General features: G+C 33.4%; 2 protein-coding genes across 4 annotated transcripts in view; both read right to left on the bottom strand.

Annotated features, from left to right (window-relative positions):
• The window catches only part of LOC128875577 (myc box-dependent-interacting protein 1), a 75,209-nt gene extending 66,986 nt beyond the window's left edge, over positions 1 to 8,223 (bottom strand). Inside the window, exon 1 of one of the 3 annotated variants that reach the window (XM_054121268.1) lies at positions 7,946 to 8,223. In XM_054121268.1, the coding sequence (XP_053977243.1) occupies positions 7,946 to 8,014 (69 nt within the window). In that variant the 5' untranslated portion in view covers positions 8,015 to 8,223. The remainder of the gene's footprint in view (positions 1 to 7,945) is intronic. The other 2 variants (XM_054121270.1, XM_054121269.1) reach the window with 2 other exon arrangements.
• A 714-nt stretch (positions 8,224 to 8,937) lies between these two features.
• On the bottom strand, positions 8,938 to 19,905 carry LOC128875578 (acidic leucine-rich nuclear phosphoprotein 32 family member A-like). The gene is made up of 9 exons (XM_054121272.1): positions 19,666 to 19,905; positions 14,565 to 14,708; positions 14,334 to 14,453; positions 14,137 to 14,249; positions 13,939 to 14,045; positions 13,774 to 13,850; positions 13,525 to 13,615; positions 9,524 to 13,287; positions 8,938 to 9,390 (listed from the first exon to the last, which is right to left on the bottom strand). Exons 1-8 carry the CDS (start codon positions 19,711 to 19,713, stop codon positions 13,226 to 13,228), a joined length of 762 nt encoding a protein of 253 aa, XP_053977247.1. The 5' UTR covers positions 19,714 to 19,905; the 3' UTR covers positions 8,938 to 9,390; positions 9,524 to 13,225.
• Positions 19,906 to 21,502: the final 1,597 nt, after the last annotated feature.

Raw genomic sequence — 21,502 nt, 5'->3', positions numbered from 1 at the left:
TCTTTCGAATGGTATACTTAGTTTTAAGTTTGAACTGTAATTTGGTGGAGTTCTGGCCGTTTAAAGAGCGTCAAGTCGAAAATGCAGAAAAAATATTAAAAGTGAAAATACTCGAGAATAATACGACACAAAGAAAATGCCTAAGAGTAATTTTTTGTTGGAAATTTGATGTAGAATTGACACCCTGCGTATGTTCGAACTTATACGTAGACACCCTGTATATTAATTCTTCACTGATACCGTCTAAATTTTGTCAGTATTCTTTCGAATCGAGCAAGTAACAGTATACATCAGTGTTTCTCAAACTTATCCGACCACGACCCACTTGGAGAAGGCACATAACTCGGTAACCCCTCCCATAACCTCGCCTCTTGTCAATATGTCATATGTATTTGATCGCAGAAGCGAGTCTACAAGTGCCTCCGAGATGTGTCAAGAGCTAAATAAATTAAACATGTTTTTAAATAATGGTAATAATGGTCTTGTCTGTTCCGCGAAACTTTACTGATTATGGGTACGGAGTATAACAAGTGAACCTATATCTCGAATATCTCTTCGTACCATTGATAGCAAGAATAAATTAAAGTTTCTGTGCCTGATGCGATATCTTTTCCATCAAAGAAACTGATTATTCAATTTCTGAGCAATACCAACGATATTATTTTACGTACTACGAATTAATTTAAGCTAAATTTAATTGTGCAAATAAAACAAATTGAACAATTCAATTCAATGCAACGTTAAAGATGGGAACTTTCAATGCACACCAACGACTATTTCACACTTTACTACACATTAAAATAGTATAGAATAGTACAAAATTTTGGTTTTTGGCATAAATATGTTTCTCGATATCTAAAAAATTCATATAAAGACAGTGTAATGTGTATTCGTACAGAAACCAATTCAAAATAATACTTCTTGTATTTATTTTATTAATAAATTTTAGGGGAACAAATAATTGAGCAACATTCCTACATATTTTTAGAGTAGAATTTGCGTAAATTAAAGTTTTAAATTAACGTTTAATGTTAGCCTGTTATTTCTTTTCTTATAAATTTTATTTTAAATTGGTTGCTGTACGAATACTTCTTACACTGATTGTAAGCTAAGATTACCATTACGATGAATGACATGCTTTTCAAGTTACATCTATACTAATATTATAAAGAAGTAAATTTTGTTTGTTTGTTTGTATGTAGGGAGTAATATCCAGAACTACTGAACCGATTTAAAAATTCTTTTCAGTAATATAAAGCAACACTATTTCTGAGTAACATAGGCTATGTTTTGTTTTGATAAAAATTTAAAAAAAAGCGTTGCTTGGCTACTTTATCGGCGTACGCTGACCAAATGGTTGGATGTACAGTAAGACCACGCTTAACGCGGGGGATACGTTCCAATAAGTTCCAGTGTTAAACGAAACAGCGTTAAACGAGGTCATCTTGAAACATAAATAATGAGGATAAGTGAAAGAGAACAAAGAATAAGAAAATTGATCAGTTCCTTTTTTGTTTTATTTTGTAACATTAATTTTTAAGTAGTTTTTTAGTACATCAATTATTGATTTATTTATTGCTAATATTCATTTTTATTCATAAAACATTCACGAAAGTAAAAAAAAAGTTCGAGTAGAGATATCGTGTTTGTGACGGGGAAGGTTCCTCCTCATTTGATATTCTTCTTTTTTTTTTGTGACGAAGTCATCTAAAGTCGTTTGTCTAGCGCTGTTTCTTTCAGCAAGCAGTTCTCGATACCAAGACACTTTGTCTTGCCTTTGAACTTCTATCAAAATTTAAATCATTTTCTATAAAGTAAAAGAAAACTACCAAATACTTACTACCGCGTAATATTGAAACAGCGTTAAGCGAGGTCATACTGTACGTGAAAATAATGTAATACAAAAATATTGGTCATCGATAGATCTAAAAAAAAGTCAGCGGCACTATATACCTAGTTTTTATATTTAAACCGCAATAACGTTTTTTATGTTAAAAATGAATTGTAAATTATTTAATACAACGTGAATCCTATTTGCACATTCCGTAACGAAATGGCTTCGAGTGCAAAGGGTTAAGGATACCGTAAACATTTTTTGTCCACATGTTCCTTTTTACCGAAGCTTCCTCCGAATGAAGTTAACAAGTGTTGGAAACGGTTCTTAATAGAACCGAACGTAAAATACCGTTGGCATGAGTTATATACAGAAATAAAGCGATCGGAACAAACTTGATTTGCGCCAAGTAAAACAAACACGGCAAATGCGGCGGAAACTTGCCGGAACGTTTAACGAACAATTTATTACGACAAACTGTTAAATGTGACGAATAATTCTGAACGATGCTGTGACGTTTTAATAAAACTAATATTTTAGCAACCAATAACGAATGCAGACAAGTACTTTGATATTATAAATGAAAATTTAAAAAGAGCAATGTTCAGAATGGACGAGAAATTTGTTTTGAAACAAAACAATTGTTAAAGCTCATTGCCCAGAAACGAGCATAGTGACACGGACTGAATAAAAATAAAGTAATGCGATAAGGAATTGAAGATTAACATTCAAACAACACGCATAGTTGTGTATACAGAGGTAAAGTGAACATTGTGCTGAATTTACATTGTAGATTGAGTAGATTCAAATAACCAGCCCAGCATGGTTCTCACCCATCGCCTTCCATTTCAGATAGAATCAGTGTCAAAGACATTCTTCGACACAATCAAACAAACGGGTTACCAGTTAATAACACTACAAAAATTCTTAATTTTTGTATCAATAATTTCGTGACCTAAATAATGCACAAAATTGCTTCGTTTCATCACAGTTATAAATGGTATTATTGTTGTTCTTTCACCGTTATAATATCTCATGCTCTAAATATAATGTTTCTTGAATAACAAGCATAGAAAGATCTTTCATTGCTTCGTTTTATCTTTCGTATCCTTGTTACTTCCTCTGTGTGCTAATAACTTAATGACTCACTGTATGTGTATAGATATCGATATCAATATAGACTCGCGCTTACGCCTACGGTTCTCCGACTCGAAAACCGATTTTCTGTCTTTTCCTCGATTTAAGCCTGATTCTCGGTTTGGAGGAGAGTGGTAACCCCGGCATGGCAATACCTTAGACCGGTTCTACCAGATAAGTCTGTATAACCTCTACCATGAAAGCAACTTAAAACACCTACGAATCATAAGATCCTACGATACGTTGTACGAGTTACCCGCATCTTGTCCTTCGCTGAAATTCAAAATGCTAAGCTAATGGTGCTCGCCAACTATTAGGTTGGCCAAAAAGTTCGTTCGTTTTTTTATTCATGTTAGTGCTTCAGAAAAAGAGACACGTGAAACCGCCTTCTATTTGGGATAGAGACATATGGGATAGCATATTTGTACAACAAATAATCTTTGTACAAAATTTTTTTTTGCAATTTCAATGACGTATACAAACGAGTAAAAAATTTCGAATTATTTCGTTGAACCGTTTCACAGTGCGGAATAAGTGGACAAAATTCAATATTAGTATATATCACAATGTGAGGCAGATTTATATCGTAGAAAATGTGTGTCAGCGTGGAAATTGTTATAAATAATCATTTATCAATCATTTGTATCCATAATACAATCTTTATCTTTAAACAAACATACAGACAAAACGGCAAAAAATATCCTGAGTTCTCAACATATTTGGATACATTATTTGTTATATTTTACGAAACTTATAAGTTTTTTTGCAAATACTTGCAACGTTCGGTTTTATATAATTTTTAATAAGGAACCGTACTGTTGGTGTAGGGTCCCAATTGGAAGTTAAAAATTCTGATTTAATTGATTTATGGATTTCTATAAACATTATTTCTCACATCCTCAGCCCAAAGGAAGCATAGTGTGTTAAATAACATATGGGTGCAACTTTTATTATTTATGAGAAAAAAATTCCTAAAGAATTCGAAATATGGACTACTAAAGGGACAATTTTACAATATTACATCATTTTCCTGTATGATAATCATAAACTCATACATACCGTTGGATTCAGAATAAAAAAACGCTTCTACTGATCCAGAAATAAATCAAAATTTTCAAAAATTTCGAGGGGAGGGGGGTAATTAAAAAAAATTTGTTCTTTTTTAGATTTGTTGGTATTGGTTTATAGGCCTCTAAAAACAGTGTAATGTTTGCTTGAACATTTTTTTGTAATCTCTAATCGTTTCCGAGAAAAAGTAAAAGGGGCGGCTCGGATAAAAGGGTTAATTTCTCCCTCAAAACGCAAAATTCGCACGTACTGAGGATGGTGTAATTCATAAGAAGGTCCCACTAACAAGTATACAAAGTTTCATCAAAATCGGGGTTTGTTAATTTTTTGTTAAATTTGTTAATTTTGTTGTGATTTTATTAATGTTTATGGTTAATTTTAATTTTTTCTTATGAATAAATAGCAATATATTTATATTAGTAAAGAAATTTTGATTTTTGTCCACAATTTTGCTATTTGTCCGCACTGTGCGTTTGTTCATAATAAATTCGTAAATAAAGCCTTGCGTCACGCAAATTTGAGCTTCAGAAAACGAGGCATCTGAAAGCGCCTTCTATTTGGAATAGAGACAACAATTAATCTTTGTACAAAATATTTTTCTGCAATTCCAATTACGTATGCAAACGTGTAAAAAATTTCAAATTATTCCGTTGAACAGTTTGTTCGTAATAAATTCGTAAATAAAGCCTTGCGTCACGCAAATTTGAGCTTCAGAAAACGAGGCATCTGAAAGCGCCTTCTATTTGGAATAGAGACAACAATAATTCTTTGTACAAAATTTTTTCCTACAATTTCAATTGCGTATAGAAACATGTAGAAAATTTCGAATTATTTCTATGAATCGTTTGTTCGTAATAAATTCGTAAATAAAGCCTTATTTTCAGCGTTTCCCTTGAACTTTGCGTGCGTTTTTTAAATAGAAAATTGAATCCTTTATCATCAATTCTATTTGTTGTGTCATTTTCAATAGAGTTATAATTTCATTTAATTAGGAAAAAAAATGTTTTGTATATTCAAAACAAATTAACATTTCAAAAAATTGGTTTTACAAATTTCAGATAGATTCCTTAGTTTTCTATAGTGCTAAGTTATAACTGTATTGTAATTTTTTTCTGTTTAAATAAATTTACACTAGAATTATTCTATTATGTAACCATTATCAATTGTATATATATCAGTGAGAACGTCTAATATTAGTAACAACTAATTTATCATGCTTACAGTTAATTGAACTAATTATATTTTACGTTTTAGTTCACTAATAACGCGTTAAAATGAAGTCAAAAGTTTTTTTTTCTTCATTATTAGATTTCTGATTGCTTTCTAGTAAATAATATGGAATTCTTTTGTTCCAAATATTAATATTTGTAAAATAATTGTCTAGAAAGTATTACAGTAAATCTGTTGTTATACTAAAAACTATTAGTTGCAGAAAATCTGGCAAATCGTTCAGATGCCACTGATAGTGCCTAAAGGGTTAAATGCGGAAAGCTTGAGGAAGTTGGGTCGTATGCGCCGCGTGTGAAAAAATGCGGAGATATAAAAGGTCATCGCTGGAAACATATCCTGCAATGAAAACACTGTTCGATGCAACAAGCTTTTCATTGTATCGTCTATTGCTGGGTCATTAACTTCAAGGCCAGTTTAAGGTCGTATCACGATAGATCAATGACTCGATATAAACATTTGTTACGTTGTCGTATAACAAACATCCTTCGATAAAAACGTTCAAATATTTAAAAATTTCATAATTATTTTCACTTGAACCTTATACCACAACTGGATTTATCAAAAACGATGCAGTTGAAAAATTATTCCTGGTGACAATTCTTAATCACAGGCAAAATCCTTATCTAGATAAAGGTCGCGAATGACAAACGAAGATGCAAACGTTTTTACGTTGATTTCATTAATTTATTCACGATACGATAAACACCAAATATTTAAGTAATTTTTAGTTTCGTACGTTGAAAACTTGTATGAGAGAAAAATGTGAAATTTGACATCGTGTTACGATTAAAAAAATTTCCATTTGTGTACATTTTCTCTCTCTATTTAATCGAAGCATAAAAGCGAAACGATTGGCACAAAACACCGATTATATAATACATAACGATTCAAAGGACTGCAACTCTACTTTGAACTACGGCGAATACGCGGAAAGAGATTCAAAGTATGTACATTACGGAAGAGGATCATTAAGATTCAGTAACAAAGCATATGTTATATCTTCGTTGATTTAAAAATCGATCGACTTATTTTTTTTCTTGTATTTTCTATTCTCACTGTATATGTACAGTGGGTGTAGAAGGTGTTCGTACACCGATCAAGTTCCAAAAAAACTGTGTAAAGTTGTAATTTATTCACTTATTTTTGATAAACAATGACATTCTACATATTCACCGAAATCTCTAGAATAGATAGATTACAAAAAAAAAAATAGCTATTTATGTAAGTTGCGAAATTAACAAGAAAAAAACAATTAATCGATAGAAATGTTGAAGCAATAAATATTCGCACAACTGTTTAAAAATACTTTACTGGAAATATGATGTTTTCTAATTCGTACGGAGCAATAAACTAATGTGTTTACGTTACAAACTCTACTATAAATGGTTCGTCATAAGAATCGTACAAATACTTATTGCTTCTATACTTTTACCCACTTTTTGCAATTTTTTGTTAATCTCACAAATTATATTAACTAGTAAATGTTGCTTGGACTATATCTATCTTAGAGACTTTCGAGAATATGTAAAATATCATCGATTATAAAAAAAGAATTTACGAAGAGTTAGCTTTCGTTAATTTCACAAATTATATTAACTAGTAAATGTTGCTTGGACTATATTTATCTCAGAGACTTCCGGGAATATGTAAAATATCTTTGATTATAAAAAAAGAAATTAAAAAACTACAATTTCACACAAAAGTTTTCTGGGAAATTGATCGGTGTACGAATACATTCTACGCCCACTGTACATCATTAATACTTTAATCTCTCGAAAAATATTGTCACATGTGTGTACGTTTGCTCTTATATTAAAATTGCTGCTATTTACAATCACAACACCTTTGCAGTTTAAAGAACATATAATATTAAAGTAGGATAGTACACGTCACAATCGATTTACAGATGAAGATTGCCTTGCTTTGTGTATTCAATTAAAGCCAATAAAATCCGAATCTGTCCCGTCCGAAACTGTCAAATATTCTAACAATTCTGTACGAAACAGTAGTAATAACAACGATCAGTGGATCAACATTAATCGGAACAAAAAATATCGAACGAAAGCGAAATACCTACGTGACAAAACTGCGACACGGTTTATTTTAAGAAAATAATAAGAAAACGGCAGCGTTCAACGACGAGTAGGAAAAAAATTGGTGTCACGTGACAATCTACCCGGCTCACAATTACTTCGCTCAAGAGTGTGCAACCGATGTGGAAGATGTACCTGTGATATATGCATTACTACGCTGAACCAAGCCCAACAGTTGCATAATTGTCATTTTAAATGAAACTCTGCTACACAACTAGTACGTGTTTACCGATTATATAAGCCAGCTTTGCACGAACAATAGAAAATCAAACGAGTTACCGGCGTCTTTACAAAATCAGGTGCAAGATCTTTTAAAGCGATCGGGAACGGTGAAACGTCAAATTTGGTAAAACGCAACGCCTACGAAGGCGACAAATCGCTCGAGAGGTTATGAAATCACGTAGAGGTTGAAACAACACATATATGCGCGAAACGGATGAAAATATAGAGTACACGATCAGGGAAGACAGAACGAAATGGTTTATAAACATACAACTTCTCTGGAATCGTTTGATCGGTTGACACGTTCCACGAAAAAATCTGTTACGAAGATAAAAATATGTGTCTGTAGGTGGGTACTTACCTTCTCCTTCGCTCTACCTGCGTGTTTTTGCACTGTTTTCGCGATCAACGCACCCTTACTTTCAGCCATTTTTCTTGATGTTCTTCGAAGAGTGTCGACTTCGAAACTTTTCTACGCAAAACACTATTTCAACTTTGAATCCCGGCCGACTTTAATTTTCCTCCAGACCGAACCACAGTCAAAACGCACGAACGGAAGCGCGGAGAAACACTGAAGACTGAACGCGAAATGTCGAGGCTGGGTTTATCAGGTTTTCAGAAGTCGTCGCGTCCTGGCAGCACTGTCCACGCTTCCAACACTGTTGGTACAACAGAACAAAAAGGGTCGCGTTGTTCTGTGCGATACGCAAAACAAATGATGCATCCAATAAAGCCGCTCATTTTATTTTTGTATTAGAAATAAGTTATACAGTGAGATATGTATTTATGTCGCAGGGAAATGATAAAAATAGAGATTTGATCAAATCCCTAAGGTAGATGATCAATTCACGGGAGATGTTAAAATAACAACTCCGTAAGGTCATTTCTCTAAAGAAAGTAAGTGATTTGATCAAATCCCGTAACTGTTTTAACGAAACGTGAAATAGTATGATTTCTTTTTTTTAGTACCTATTTCTTTTGCTAATTAGTTTCGAATAAATAATTTATGTCTCTACGACTATTGTTGTATTACCTACTCTACACTTAATAACGCATGATTTACTCAATTAATACTTTTAATATCTAAACAATATTATTCCATCTTTTCATTAAAACAGTTAAGGGATTTCATCAAATCACTTACTTTCTTTAGGGAAATCACCTTGAATGACCTTGTTATTTTAACATCTCCCGTAAATTGATCATCTACCTTAGGGATTTGATCAAATCTCCATTTTTATCATTTCCCTGCAACATTTACATAAGCATTGTTTGAGAGATTAGTTTGTATTTGTAAGGTACAAAGGAAATTGTCATGTACGATGTGATAAGGAAAGACTATAAATGCTAATATACCAAAGCAAGAATATAATTTTATTTTTTCTTAGATGATATATGAATATATACATATAAGTGAAATAGTATCCTAAAGGGAATACATATTTGTTAAAAATTCCTATACAAAAAAAAAGTAGAGACTGAATTAATATAGAAGATTACTCGTATCGTTAAATTCCTAAGATATGGCTGTAGCGAATAAGTCTATATAGACTGATAACTTTGTACAACATAATATTAAGGAAACAATGTACTGATAATGTAAGGACCAAAGACTGAGTGCAATGCCCAGAGAGATTCGGGCGCACTATAAATAAATTAAACAAACAAATAATAAAGCCGCTTACCAAGCCGTTTTGTACACTGATGAGCTTACAAATTTTTCGCTCTGAAACATAGCCGTTCCTTGATAGCAGCCAATCATTGCACTATACTAATACTGGTTTTAGTATCAGTGGCTGATAAAATCTGAAGAAATAGAAATGTTATGTTGGTATTAAGCAAACGTGATATTCAAGGAAATAAGATTGAAAGAGAAACAGTTATGTTAAGTAATAATAATATGTAACAAATAATATAACACATTAACCCCATGTATTACCTTAAACTAAGTTATATAGTATTACTAAGCCAATGAATTGCGTGCCATAGATATAAGTCTAAGTATTATGAACTGTTAACATAAATTAAGGAAAATATTACTACATGTGTATATGTTTAGATGTAATATAATTTTGTACAACATTGTGGTGTTACGAGCAGCTAGGTCTGCTCGCACCTAAAATAAATAAAGTAAAACGTATCAGTGGCTCCATCGGCGGGGAAACGCCCAAGTTTGTAGTGAAAATAGTTCTCACTGTTGATAATAGTTGACGTAACTAACTAAAGGATTTATATTTATTGCTGCATTTAATAAGTATTCATAAAAATGATAAAGTTCATGTATTAAGTACTATTATAAAGCGAAGAATCGTATTAATTATGCATTTATGAAAAATAAGGATTAATTGATTAAAAGGTATCGCTGGTGCTATCTTACGGAAATGACAGGAACTATTTTCACTACGAACTTAGACGTTTTCCCACCGATGACGCCACTGATATTAATCTCAATATTAGTATTGTTTTGATTTATATAGCTCAAGTAATGAGCCGTTATTTTTATAGAGTTCCTAAGAAAGACTGACTAACACGCAATCACAAAACGACAGATTAAGTATGGAAATCAGAGTGCGCAACTTGGAGTACAAATGTCTAACTAGAATATAGGACGTATGAAATATTTTTTATATAAATTTATAGTATATAGTAATAGTGAGTAAGAGAATTAAATCCAAAATAAGGAATCTACAATAATTCAAATGGACGTTAGTTGTAGATATATACGATAAGGATGACTAGATAGCAATAAAGAAACAAGGCTGTATACATTTTAGTTGTAAGCTAATAAACGCATTGACGAACCTATTAGTATTGTTTAGTGAGTACTTAGCTGCTATCTACCTGAGAGCTGTCGTTATGTTTGAGAGCGAAACATTTGTAAGCTTACTCGCTCACAGAGTAGCTTAGTAATAGTGTTGTCGAAAAGCTCGGAAAAGCGAGACGAGTTTTGCTAAGCTCGAATAATCGGACCGAACCAGGCCGAACCTAGAATACACTAGATTCTAAAGAAGCGAGCGTTTCGAATAAATCGAGCATTCCGAAAGAAAGGATCAGTTCGAACGTATTTACTCTTTTCGTTTTTCCGAGCTTTCCGACAGCATTACTTAGTAAGCGGCGGCCTTCTTGCATTCACTCAAATTATCATTGTCGAACGAACGCATTCAAACGTAATTAATTCAGATATAAGCTTTTCCGGTAATATTTGTGTACGTATATTTTTTCTTGCATTGGCTTATAATTAAAAATGCAAAAGATGCTATCTACCATTTTAGATATACTATTTACTCGTGTGATATAAATATTTAACGTACTTGTTATATAAAATATTAACTTTTCTTTCCGTTTGTACTGAAGCATTTATTGTAAATTAAAGGAAACGAATTATAAGAAAAATGTAAGAAAATAGTGTAATAAATAACGAGAACACTGCAAGTTTAAAGAATTATTATAAGAATAAAGATGGATTAATGATAGTCATCAGACACACAATTCTTGATTTGTAAATGGTTTTATTAATAAATTATTTTTTCTTATTTTGTGATGAGGATTGCTCGAAATAAACAAACGTTATGATAAAAATCCATTTTAACAACGGAACAGACAGACAATACACAGATGTAATATATCTGATAATAGGTGATAGATTACGTAAATGGCTATCCAAAATTGCAATTGACAAAAGTGTACGTGTCGCGGGACGCGCGGAATGTTTAATTATTTATAATTTAATTTGTTATTTATAATTTAATTTTTTAATTATAATTTAATTTCTTTATTTATAATTTAACTTTTAATACGACATCCGCGCGAGCCGCAATTACAAATTGCAGATTGGAAATTTACAGATTTGGACCTGTACATGTCATATACTCATTGTACCTAATATAAATTTGCTTTAGTCTTGGAAAAATTGGATAAGGCCATAACCAAACTGGCGACAAAGAGGCGCCAGATCCTCGACTCTACCATAATTTTTTTTTTTTTTTTTCTTATAAAACCGATCCTCTCTTGCACTCTCACACGCTATTTCACTCCCATCCATTCTCACGATCACGTAGTTAATTGGTAGTCCGTCCAGTAATTCACTTGCCACAGTCTCACCATTAACTACATCGTCTGATCCACCTTTTATTTTTTGCGCCTATTTCTCAAGTTTCTAAATTTTGCATTTCTGACTTTTTAAATACGATTCAAAAGTGCGAAAGCGCAAGTGTGAATGTTTTTTTTTTTTTTAAATCATAATTGCAATGTAATATTAATAATATTAATGATCATTACCAATTAACTTCGCACTTTAATCATCACGAGATGTGGCAGCGCTATGGTAACTTCAGAGACAGAAATTAAAGGTAATCATGGATTTACAGCAATTTTAAATTTTGATTTTCTTTTTTTTTAATATTACGTTACAAGCACTTAGTTCTGTAATGTATTAACAAAACTACCCAACAAGTAATTCTATTGTTATTGTAAAAAACTGTATGATTCAGTGATATAAAAACATTTAATCGTTACAGTTAAACGTCTGTAATTTGAAATGAGAAGATATTACAATAATATTAATAATTAAATGAATTTGTTATATAAGAGCATACCATGTAACACATGGAATGCTCGAGGGTAAATAACGATAATCTTAACAGTCATGTAACGTATGGCTTATTGCCAATGTACGTAGAAATTCGAAACTTAAAATTTACTAGAAATTACAAGTCGGAATACCACAATGTCAATTGTGATCTCACGTAATTCGGAGTTATTTTTCAAGATGATTTCTTGAAATATCAAAGCAATTTAACTTATATAAAAAAAAAAAAATATTTGAAAATATTAAGATATTTTTTACCAGGTTAACTAATTTGTTTTTAGTCGATATCAATTATACATTTCAATCACTATCATTCTAAGAAACGAAATGTACATAGTTGATTTTCATTTTTTCATTCTTATGATGTAATTTTTATCTCAATACGTCGTTCATAGATATAAGCTCAATGTATGAGCAACATATATTTATCTCTTTATTTTCTGTCCCAAAAATCACAGAGGCATAATGCACCTCAATGTATGGTGTAAACCTGTACAAAAGTTGTTCCTCGTGTACTCTAGACTTATTCATAGTACAATAATAATGTATTTAAAATGTAACTTATGTAACCTTAGTACTGATTAACGATGACTGCATTCCAGCGTGACCAGCCTTTGGCCGACAGGAGCTAACAGACAAATATGCTCCTTCAAGTGTAAAACTCCACTGCCGCCTTCTTAGAGTCCTTCAAAATCTGATCTTTCACCCACTATGCAACACCACTAATATTCTAACTATATACTCTATATAAAATATCGTTAGTATAACTAAAACGTGCTGTGCCCAGCTGGAATGCAGCCCTATTTTATGCCATCATTATCCATTTTTTGAATTCATTCATATTCCTCTTCTCCGCAATGGTAAATCGTTTGTTATTCCACAGACAATTTGTCAGTCAATGATTTACTGATAAATTCACACAACTAACTGTAGTCTGTCATTGGTCGGTCAATTAGTTTGATTCCCAGGTGTTCACTCGGCGTCTCAATTATTGTTATTATTTATATGAATTTTACACTCATTCAATGGTATCAGAACCTGTTCTTTACGATTCTAGTTTCCTGACTCTCCTCCATCTTCATGTTTTCTCTTCTTACCTCGAGCAGGAGACGATTCTATTCAATGCATAGAAAAATATATAATAAAATTTACTATATATTTTTTAAGTAATATTTACTAACTTTCCATGAGATAAAACTAGTATTACTGTACAAGAAATAAGGGACAAATATTTATTTATATTGAAGAGTGCCACGGGCCAACAAACAAAGCCCTTGCATCGTTCCGTGGCATTCTTCACATTGGAACCAAGGGCTGCTGGCGTCCAAAGGGTTAATATGTACGATATTTACCTTCTTCCTCATCCTGTTCGTCATCTTCGCCATCATCATCATCTTCTTCTTCTTCTTCATCGCATAAGAAATCATCTTCATCGCTATCATCCTACACCGTATGAAACATGTATTAATAACATATTTATAAAATAGTACAAATGAATAATTGTTATAATTCATTTCATTTAAAATGTTAACTATAATCGAAAATATTCTACTCTTGTATTACTATGAATAAGGATACAGCATGAAATATGATCGACTTACCTCTAGACCACTCTTGTAGACAGCTTCTAAACCTACACCACCTTCATCAAAGTCTTCATCGTCTTCTTCATCCGAAACTAAAATTTTATATTTATTATTAAAACTCCGAAAGATATCAATGTAGATAATATGTAATATGCGAGCAAATCTTAGAACTTCGCTAACCTTCCTCGCTATCTTCTTCGTTAGCATCTCCGTCTCCGTCTTCGTTTCCATTTACTTCGTCATCCTCTCCTTCGGTATCATCTACTTCATGTTCATCTATGTCAAATCTGTCGCATAGTATAAAACAATTAATGTTTTTAAGTGTTACCATCATTTTAATAATTCAGTAAACTTCTCTCGAACATCGAAATTACGTACCCATCAAGATATCGAAGACTGGGAATTAGACTGAAAACTTTCTCTCTATAATTATCCAAGTTTGTTACTTCATTGTTGAAGAAATCAAGATTCTTCAAGTTCTTAAACTCTTTCTACAAATCAGAATACAATTGTCAATATCTACGCGAATTATATAAAACATATGGAATATATAAAATAGAAATACTAGAACTTACTAAAGGTTGAAGTGTGTCAAGATCTTTGATTTTGTTGCCACTAAGATTAAGGTGAGTTAACTTGGGACTTGAATGAAGAAGATTTAAACCACCAGAAATTCTGTTGTCGCTCAGTTCCAACTGCATGAAATAAAGGTTCACATTAATACACCCGTTTTTAATACACTTTGCTGCTATTGTGATTTACCCTTTGAATATGTTATGTAGACGGTTACTCGTAAGTTTGCTTACCTTTCTGAGACTTGGCAATTTTGGGAAGCCTTTTAGACTGGTAAGACCCACATTAATGAGACTTAATGTTTCTAAAGCAGCAAATTCGTCTGTCAAACCTATGATATTCGTACTTCGACAATTGTCAAGGACAAGTTCTTTAATCTGAAAAAGAACAACAATTTCTATATAAACAATACAATTTTTCATTAAGCTTAAAGATAATATTTCAGTGAACATCGCTTTTTGTTTGAAAAAAAATAAAACGACATAAAGTTAAAATACATAACAATGAAATCACTAAAATTATATATTTTTACTTTCTGTAAAAAGATATAACAATGACCTTGTGATAAACATACAATGTAAAAAACAAGTAGTCCAATTAAAAATAATCAGTTCATGTACAATTTAAATTTATTGTGCACTGATCATTTACACATTCCTAATTACAATGAACACTATCGATAATTCGGAACTAGTTCAATTAGATAGGCTGTTTTTAAGTAAGTACATCTACGTATTTTCCATTCGCGGCTATAAACATTCCATGATGTAAAGGTGTGAACGTAGAAAAGTCAATGCGTATGAAAAAGTCGAGCGATAGACGCTAAAATTCAAACGAACGATAAGCTTTCGCGGGAGATGGGCTATTTTATTGATCGGAGAAAGAGAAAGGTGAAGAGAGAGGGGAGATAGAAAGGAAACAGGAGAAACGGGGGAGAGAAGTGCGACGGGGTTCCCCGGGATACAGGGGGGATGATAGTAGAGTGTACGACGCGTCTTGTTTAGCGGCATCAGAAAAGCCGGCAAGCAATAAACACTGAACTGCGGCACGCGACAGTAACGGATCCGAGTAGTCTTAAGTTCTCATGTTAATACAATCCATTTTTAATACAGACACAAATCGCTCTTTTAACATCATTTATATATCTGAAATAATTATACGTATGACTATGTGCACTATTCATTATCTATCATTCAACTGGGAAAAAGGAATGAAATTTCTTCAATTAAAATATCGACGTATTAATACGGGATTTTAAAGGCGCGATTTTTAAGTAATTTTTAGGATTTTTATTTGGGAAAAGCACAAGGTCTTTTGCAAGGCGGTTATTTTTCTACACGTTATACGTATGTAAAAATACTGACTAACGTTAAAATTACAAACATAAAAGTCTGATTGATTTCATGGTATCCATAGTTCCAACAGTTCCTCTTATCAGAAAAAAAAAACCGAAAATATGATTATTCGGTATTAAAATATGAGTTTGGCTATCCAATAGACAATAACAGAAAAGAAATCTTGAAAATAAAAAGAATAGTACGACTTTGAAAATTAGCTATGGGTTTTTGTTCGTTAGATTTTAAGATATCGTGAGTTCCAAACGTAGTTTTGAGAAAAACGCGTTTAAAATTTCTTGGGGCTCATTTCGCGCGATGAAGCATTCTGTTTACCTTGGATTAATAACTATTACTTTTACTCATTTATTCTCCATGCTATATACTTTCGAAATATTCATGAAAAAAAAAAAAAATTGATTTCTCTGACCCTTTATAAACGAGAATCCCCCCTTAATCGGTATTTTATCAAAGGGACAAAATTTTACGATGGTGGAATATGATAAAAACCGAGTACACTGTTGCGTCGCGGACTTTAGCGACGAACCGCTTTCACGCTGAGCCTCGGAATCGTCGCAAGTCCTTATCTTAGATTCACTGCCCGACATTCCGACCAACCGGCTGATTGGCTGCGCCGTGCGTTGCACTGATCATAGTGGAAGCGTTTACGAGTGTCGCGGCTTATAGGAGCGGATCAATGACAGCTACAAGTTAACTACACGATGGACAGATGACGATATTTGATCGAGTAATCAAATTAAACGAAACTGAGGGAGCATTCATTTTCATTTACAACAAATAATTATCGTCGAATCGAAATAATAATTCAAAATAAATCATTCCAAAATGGAATAGAAAGGAAAAATATAGAAATTCTCGAGAACTTCACATTACAAAAATTTGAATAAAATTTCACATTTTTTCTCTGTGCTATATAACGTAATACTGAAAATTCCATATTTCGAAAATCTGAAGGAACTCGCAATTTTTCCATATTCTTATTTATGAGTTATTTGGTTATTGGATATTTAAAAATATATAATTATAATTAATTACACTATGATGAAGTAGATATTACATATTTGTTTTTAATATTTAATATCTAAATTTAAATAAAAGATGTATCGCATGAAACAATGTTTCGAAAACAACACTAAGAAAATATTTCTTTGCATTAATGAAAAACATAAACGTATACGATTTCATTACGTTTCGTGCAGTGGACCATAAAGTAGTAGTTACAGCACTGTCGAACGAACCGCATCGCAACGCCGCGCCGGTGGTTAACGCGATGCTAACACCCACGCATATGCGTTTTATATCGATATATAAAAAAGAGTTGGCATCACGGTGTCGAGTGTTGACCAATTATTATAATAAAATTTCACGCGACCCAGCCACACGAGAAACAATTACTTTGGGTTTCTGATTACTTTTAAACGTACTCGTGTCAGTTAGTGACAGAGTGGACTCGTCCAAGATGGCTGCACAGTAAGCAGAAACACGCCATGAATCACGATTGTAAATTAAATACACCAGAGAACCTTTACGCGTGATTAGTTCACCATTATTCCCATACATCGAAATAGTCGGAAATATCTTAGAATATCCGGTATTCTACGAGGCATACAGAACTTCGACTATGGACAGAATATTCTCGCGCGCACCGAAAAATAATGGCGACGTCCACTCGCACGCGCATCTCGCAGCAGCACCTCATGGCACGCACAACTGTTCCCGCTGATAATTGATTTACATAATATACTTTTACCACATACAAGAAAAATGTACGAATCGCACAAACTATGACACAGTGTGTTTTAAACGAATATTTATCACTACGAAAATTTCACAGTTGTGTTTGCATTTTGATAAAAGTAACGAGAAATAGAATATTTATCATTTGGTTGTAGCACAAACACGGTAAACAGTTTATCGTTTCTTCAAATTCAGATTTAAAATGTTATTTTTTTCCCAGTCTTATAAGACTACATCCATTTTACCAATAAGACTACATTTTTATAGAAAATTTTACCACTCGATCGAAATTTTGTCACGTAAACACTAATAACACAATAGATAAAATCATTTAACAAATATTCGTATCGAGGGAATGTAATATATGTATAGCAGAGTACAATGCTTCCTGATTTGTTTCGTAATTTTTTGTTAGCTTCAGTTTCCGTGTGACCTTGAAAAATTCTGTGTTCTCGGATCGCCGAAAATCGCGGTCAAAAGACTATTAAACTCTGACATAATAGTTGATATGTAAGTAACTGTAAGTTGTCAGTAGATGCATGCGAGGTTACATATGTTTCGAAAGTCGTTCGAAAGGGGCACCATCTTGTCAAAGCCTTTTTACACTTTGCTATTGCGTTTTTTGAAAAGTGAATAGATAAGCGTTAAGAGTTACATTCTAATAGTATCGCGAATAATTAATTTTCTAATACGTTTTGTAAACAATTTGTAAATATGCGATTTACTCTTGTAGCGAGCACGCACGTACGATGCACAGCAGTTTAAAAAAGTGGCTCTTAGAGACAGCCACGCCACGCTATAATTTGATCACACGAGTTGCGTATAACATAGTATTTGAAATAAGTGATAATAATATTTAAAACTATTCGATTGTTGGACAACAAATGTATCCATTTACAAGTAACGTTTCTGAAAAACATTATTTGAATATACCTGTGCTTTGAAAAATAAACAAGTAACATATTAAGTGGAGCAAAGAAAATAGTTTGCTTTCTTTTTATTATTGTTTCGATTTAACGAGCACAAAAAATAAACAACAAATTTGCGATGGATGCATAGCGTTGATATAATATTGTATGGAAGAAATTGTATTTTTTTTGTACGAAAATAATAGAAAGAAAATATTAATTAAGAAATTAGGAGGAAATGTTTCCTCGGTCACATGACTTGGAAATTTTCCAAGTAACAGTTAAATACGAAATTATCTCGTATGTTTTCAAGATCAATTAATTAATAGTACTCCAATTGAGACAAATCACGTTATAAAAATTATGTTAAGACTATCGTTTAATCGAATGCCTACGTAAATAGCGTTTCTGAAATTATTTAGAATACACGAGTGAATATGTACATTAAAAAATCAGCCATTGTAAGAGAGCAATGTCTCCATTGATTAAACACGTTTTACTTTCTATGCCAACGACGCTGATTCTGCGATGTATTACATCACAAAAACCAGTAGGGCATAATGTGTACATATAATACCATAAATTTTATTCGAAATAAAATAATAAAATTTAACCACAAACGCACGGTAACACCGAGTTTTATAGTGGTTTTTCCATTAATGTAATAACATATCTGTGCCGCGATAAAAAGGACACCGTATTTAAGTAGAAAGCTTTGTACGCTGGAAAAACTGTGGAAAGTTTGATAAATGATTGGTTGATCGTCTCTGCATTGAATTTGGTCAACCAATCGACTACCGAGTTTCTGTTTTCCAGTCAGCACGAAGCGATAACTGACCTGGGAATCCTCCCTAACTAGATCGGTTTCTTCGAATTTTTCATCGATCCGTTAGAAAATTCACGACGATTACAACGTGTACGTTCCAAATAATGTGTCGGATGAAAAAAGCGGAGCAATGTGGGGAAAATGCGTCGCAGCGGTGCGAGGTAGTGAAAAATCAAGGGGACAAGCCGTTGAAGCGATCCACGCCATGCCTGTTACTCTCGTGGCAGTCGTAGCATCTCGTGTCGGCACCGAGAACACGTCTTCTTGGCCGATAAATCGTCGGAGCCACGCGGTCGCCGTCAAGAAATACGAGTTCCCGTGCATCGTCGAGGAGCCAGTGGCGTGCCGCAGAGCGAGTGCGTGGTGTCGGTGTCGCGCGAACGAACACGATTCACTCTACACCCGCTCTTAGAGTCATGTACACGATAGAACAGCAAGCACGCAACAACCCGCGATTCGTCTCGTGTCGAGCAAAGCAATGTAATAAAATAAGTGGGGTTCAGCTTACTTCGCCGGGGGTTCTTCCCCGTTTTTCGAGCTCTATCCGCTTCTCCATGGCCGGCAGACCCGTTTGCAACTCCGTACACAGATCACTGCACCTTCCTGCGTCGCAACAACTAGTCGCAACCTTGCTTTCAAACCGGGAATATGACGGACGGACCACGGTCGGTCACCAGTCGCACAGAGCCACCACCGTACCGAAGAGCCAACCCAACAGCGGTTCGATTCTGACCTAGGCCCTATGCTCTCTACGCTCGACTCACCGGACTGACGGGGCCCCCACACAATAACAACCCACTAGGCGGGAAACGAAACACATGTCTGCCACTACGTTCGAAGCGACCAATCCTATCCTTTCGTTCTCTCGCGGTAGCGAACGAACCGACATCTTACGACGCTTCCTCTTACTTTCTTTTAACGCGCCTAAATTCATTTCCATCGAGTTGTCGATTCGAACGATAAATTTTTACTAATATAACAATCACGCTTACGTACCTTTAAATCGAACTCGTTTTCCTTATTTCTTCGAGTATTACTTTCGCGACCAAACATCCCGGAAATTATGCCGATCTTCTTTAATGACGGAAGGATCTTATAGTTTGCGTCCATTACCGCAATCATTTTCAAACTTCCGGCGCTCGTGTTAGACTAGGAGACATTTTTTGCCTACTTTATTTACGTAACACCACCTAAGAAAATCAGGCGCAATTCCACAACACAACTGGCGATTCGACCAAAAATTTAGGCGATGTTAATTACTTCGATGCTCGTTAAATATTAAACATCCGCCTATGCGAGATATCGAAATTTACATCGAGATTCAAATACCGATGACATAAAACGACAAAGTGATCGAAAACTGAGGGGTCATTTTTTGTCGTGTCTTCGATAACTTGATATTCTATTGTTACTCCATTAAACAAAAAAAAAAAGAAGTTAATTGTATAAAAATGCAATTTGTTAATTATACAAGATCACTAAAGTATCTTATTTTCATGTTAATAAAGTAGGTACAAAATTTATATTTATATAAACATATAATTATATTTATAATATTTTATTTTCATTTCATGGTATATGTAATTTATGTACTTAAATTTGTCTAGTAACAATTTACTTGTAATACTCGATTTTATTATTGTTATTACGCTACATAATTTTTTACATTTCATTCATAAACAAATTCATTTTATTAAATCGATTAACGATATCGGTTATTTTCTCGCAATATTTCTATTTGAAACATTCAATATAATAAATCATATAATTTCTACAATTAATTTTAAAAACAAGTTGATTTCTAAAAGAATAGTAGTAGCGTTAATCCGAATTTAAGTAAAATTAGATACCTATAAAACTGAAATAATAAATAAAATAAAATAAATGGCGATCGTTACAATTGAATAAATAGTAAATAAATGTATTTCAGTAAAGACAAAAACTTTTCCTATAGATGCATTCAAATATAATGTTTTCAGTCGAGTCGTGATATCTATCTCGGGTGCACAAGTGATCCGCCCCTGCAGGTGTAGAATCCGTGAAGGGTTGAGATCAATATGCGCTCATTGATTGCACTGTGGGTGCGCTGCGTCGGCCTCGTCGGGTTTGTCTTCCTCGTAGCGCTAAACATTGAACATGTACATACCTACTTACCTGCCTGCTTGGTCGCGTTCAACGTGTACCTTTCACCGCCTTCTGCACAACTAAGTCACGAGACTATGATATACGTGCTATACGATGCTACGTAATGACCTCATCGATACAGCCTCCCGTTACAACAGTTTTGTGATAAGCAGGCGGAATTCTAATTTCGAAACTACCTGTTTCATCAGTCTCTATATAGT

This window comes from Hylaeus volcanicus, chromosome 4 (assembly GCF_026283585.1).
Source record: "Hylaeus volcanicus isolate JK05 chromosome 4, UHH_iyHylVolc1.0_haploid, whole genome shotgun sequence".
Classification (NCBI taxonomy): domain Eukaryota; kingdom Metazoa; phylum Arthropoda; class Insecta; order Hymenoptera; family Colletidae; genus Hylaeus; species Hylaeus volcanicus.
This window is presented reverse-complemented; position numbering and strand designations above follow the sequence as displayed.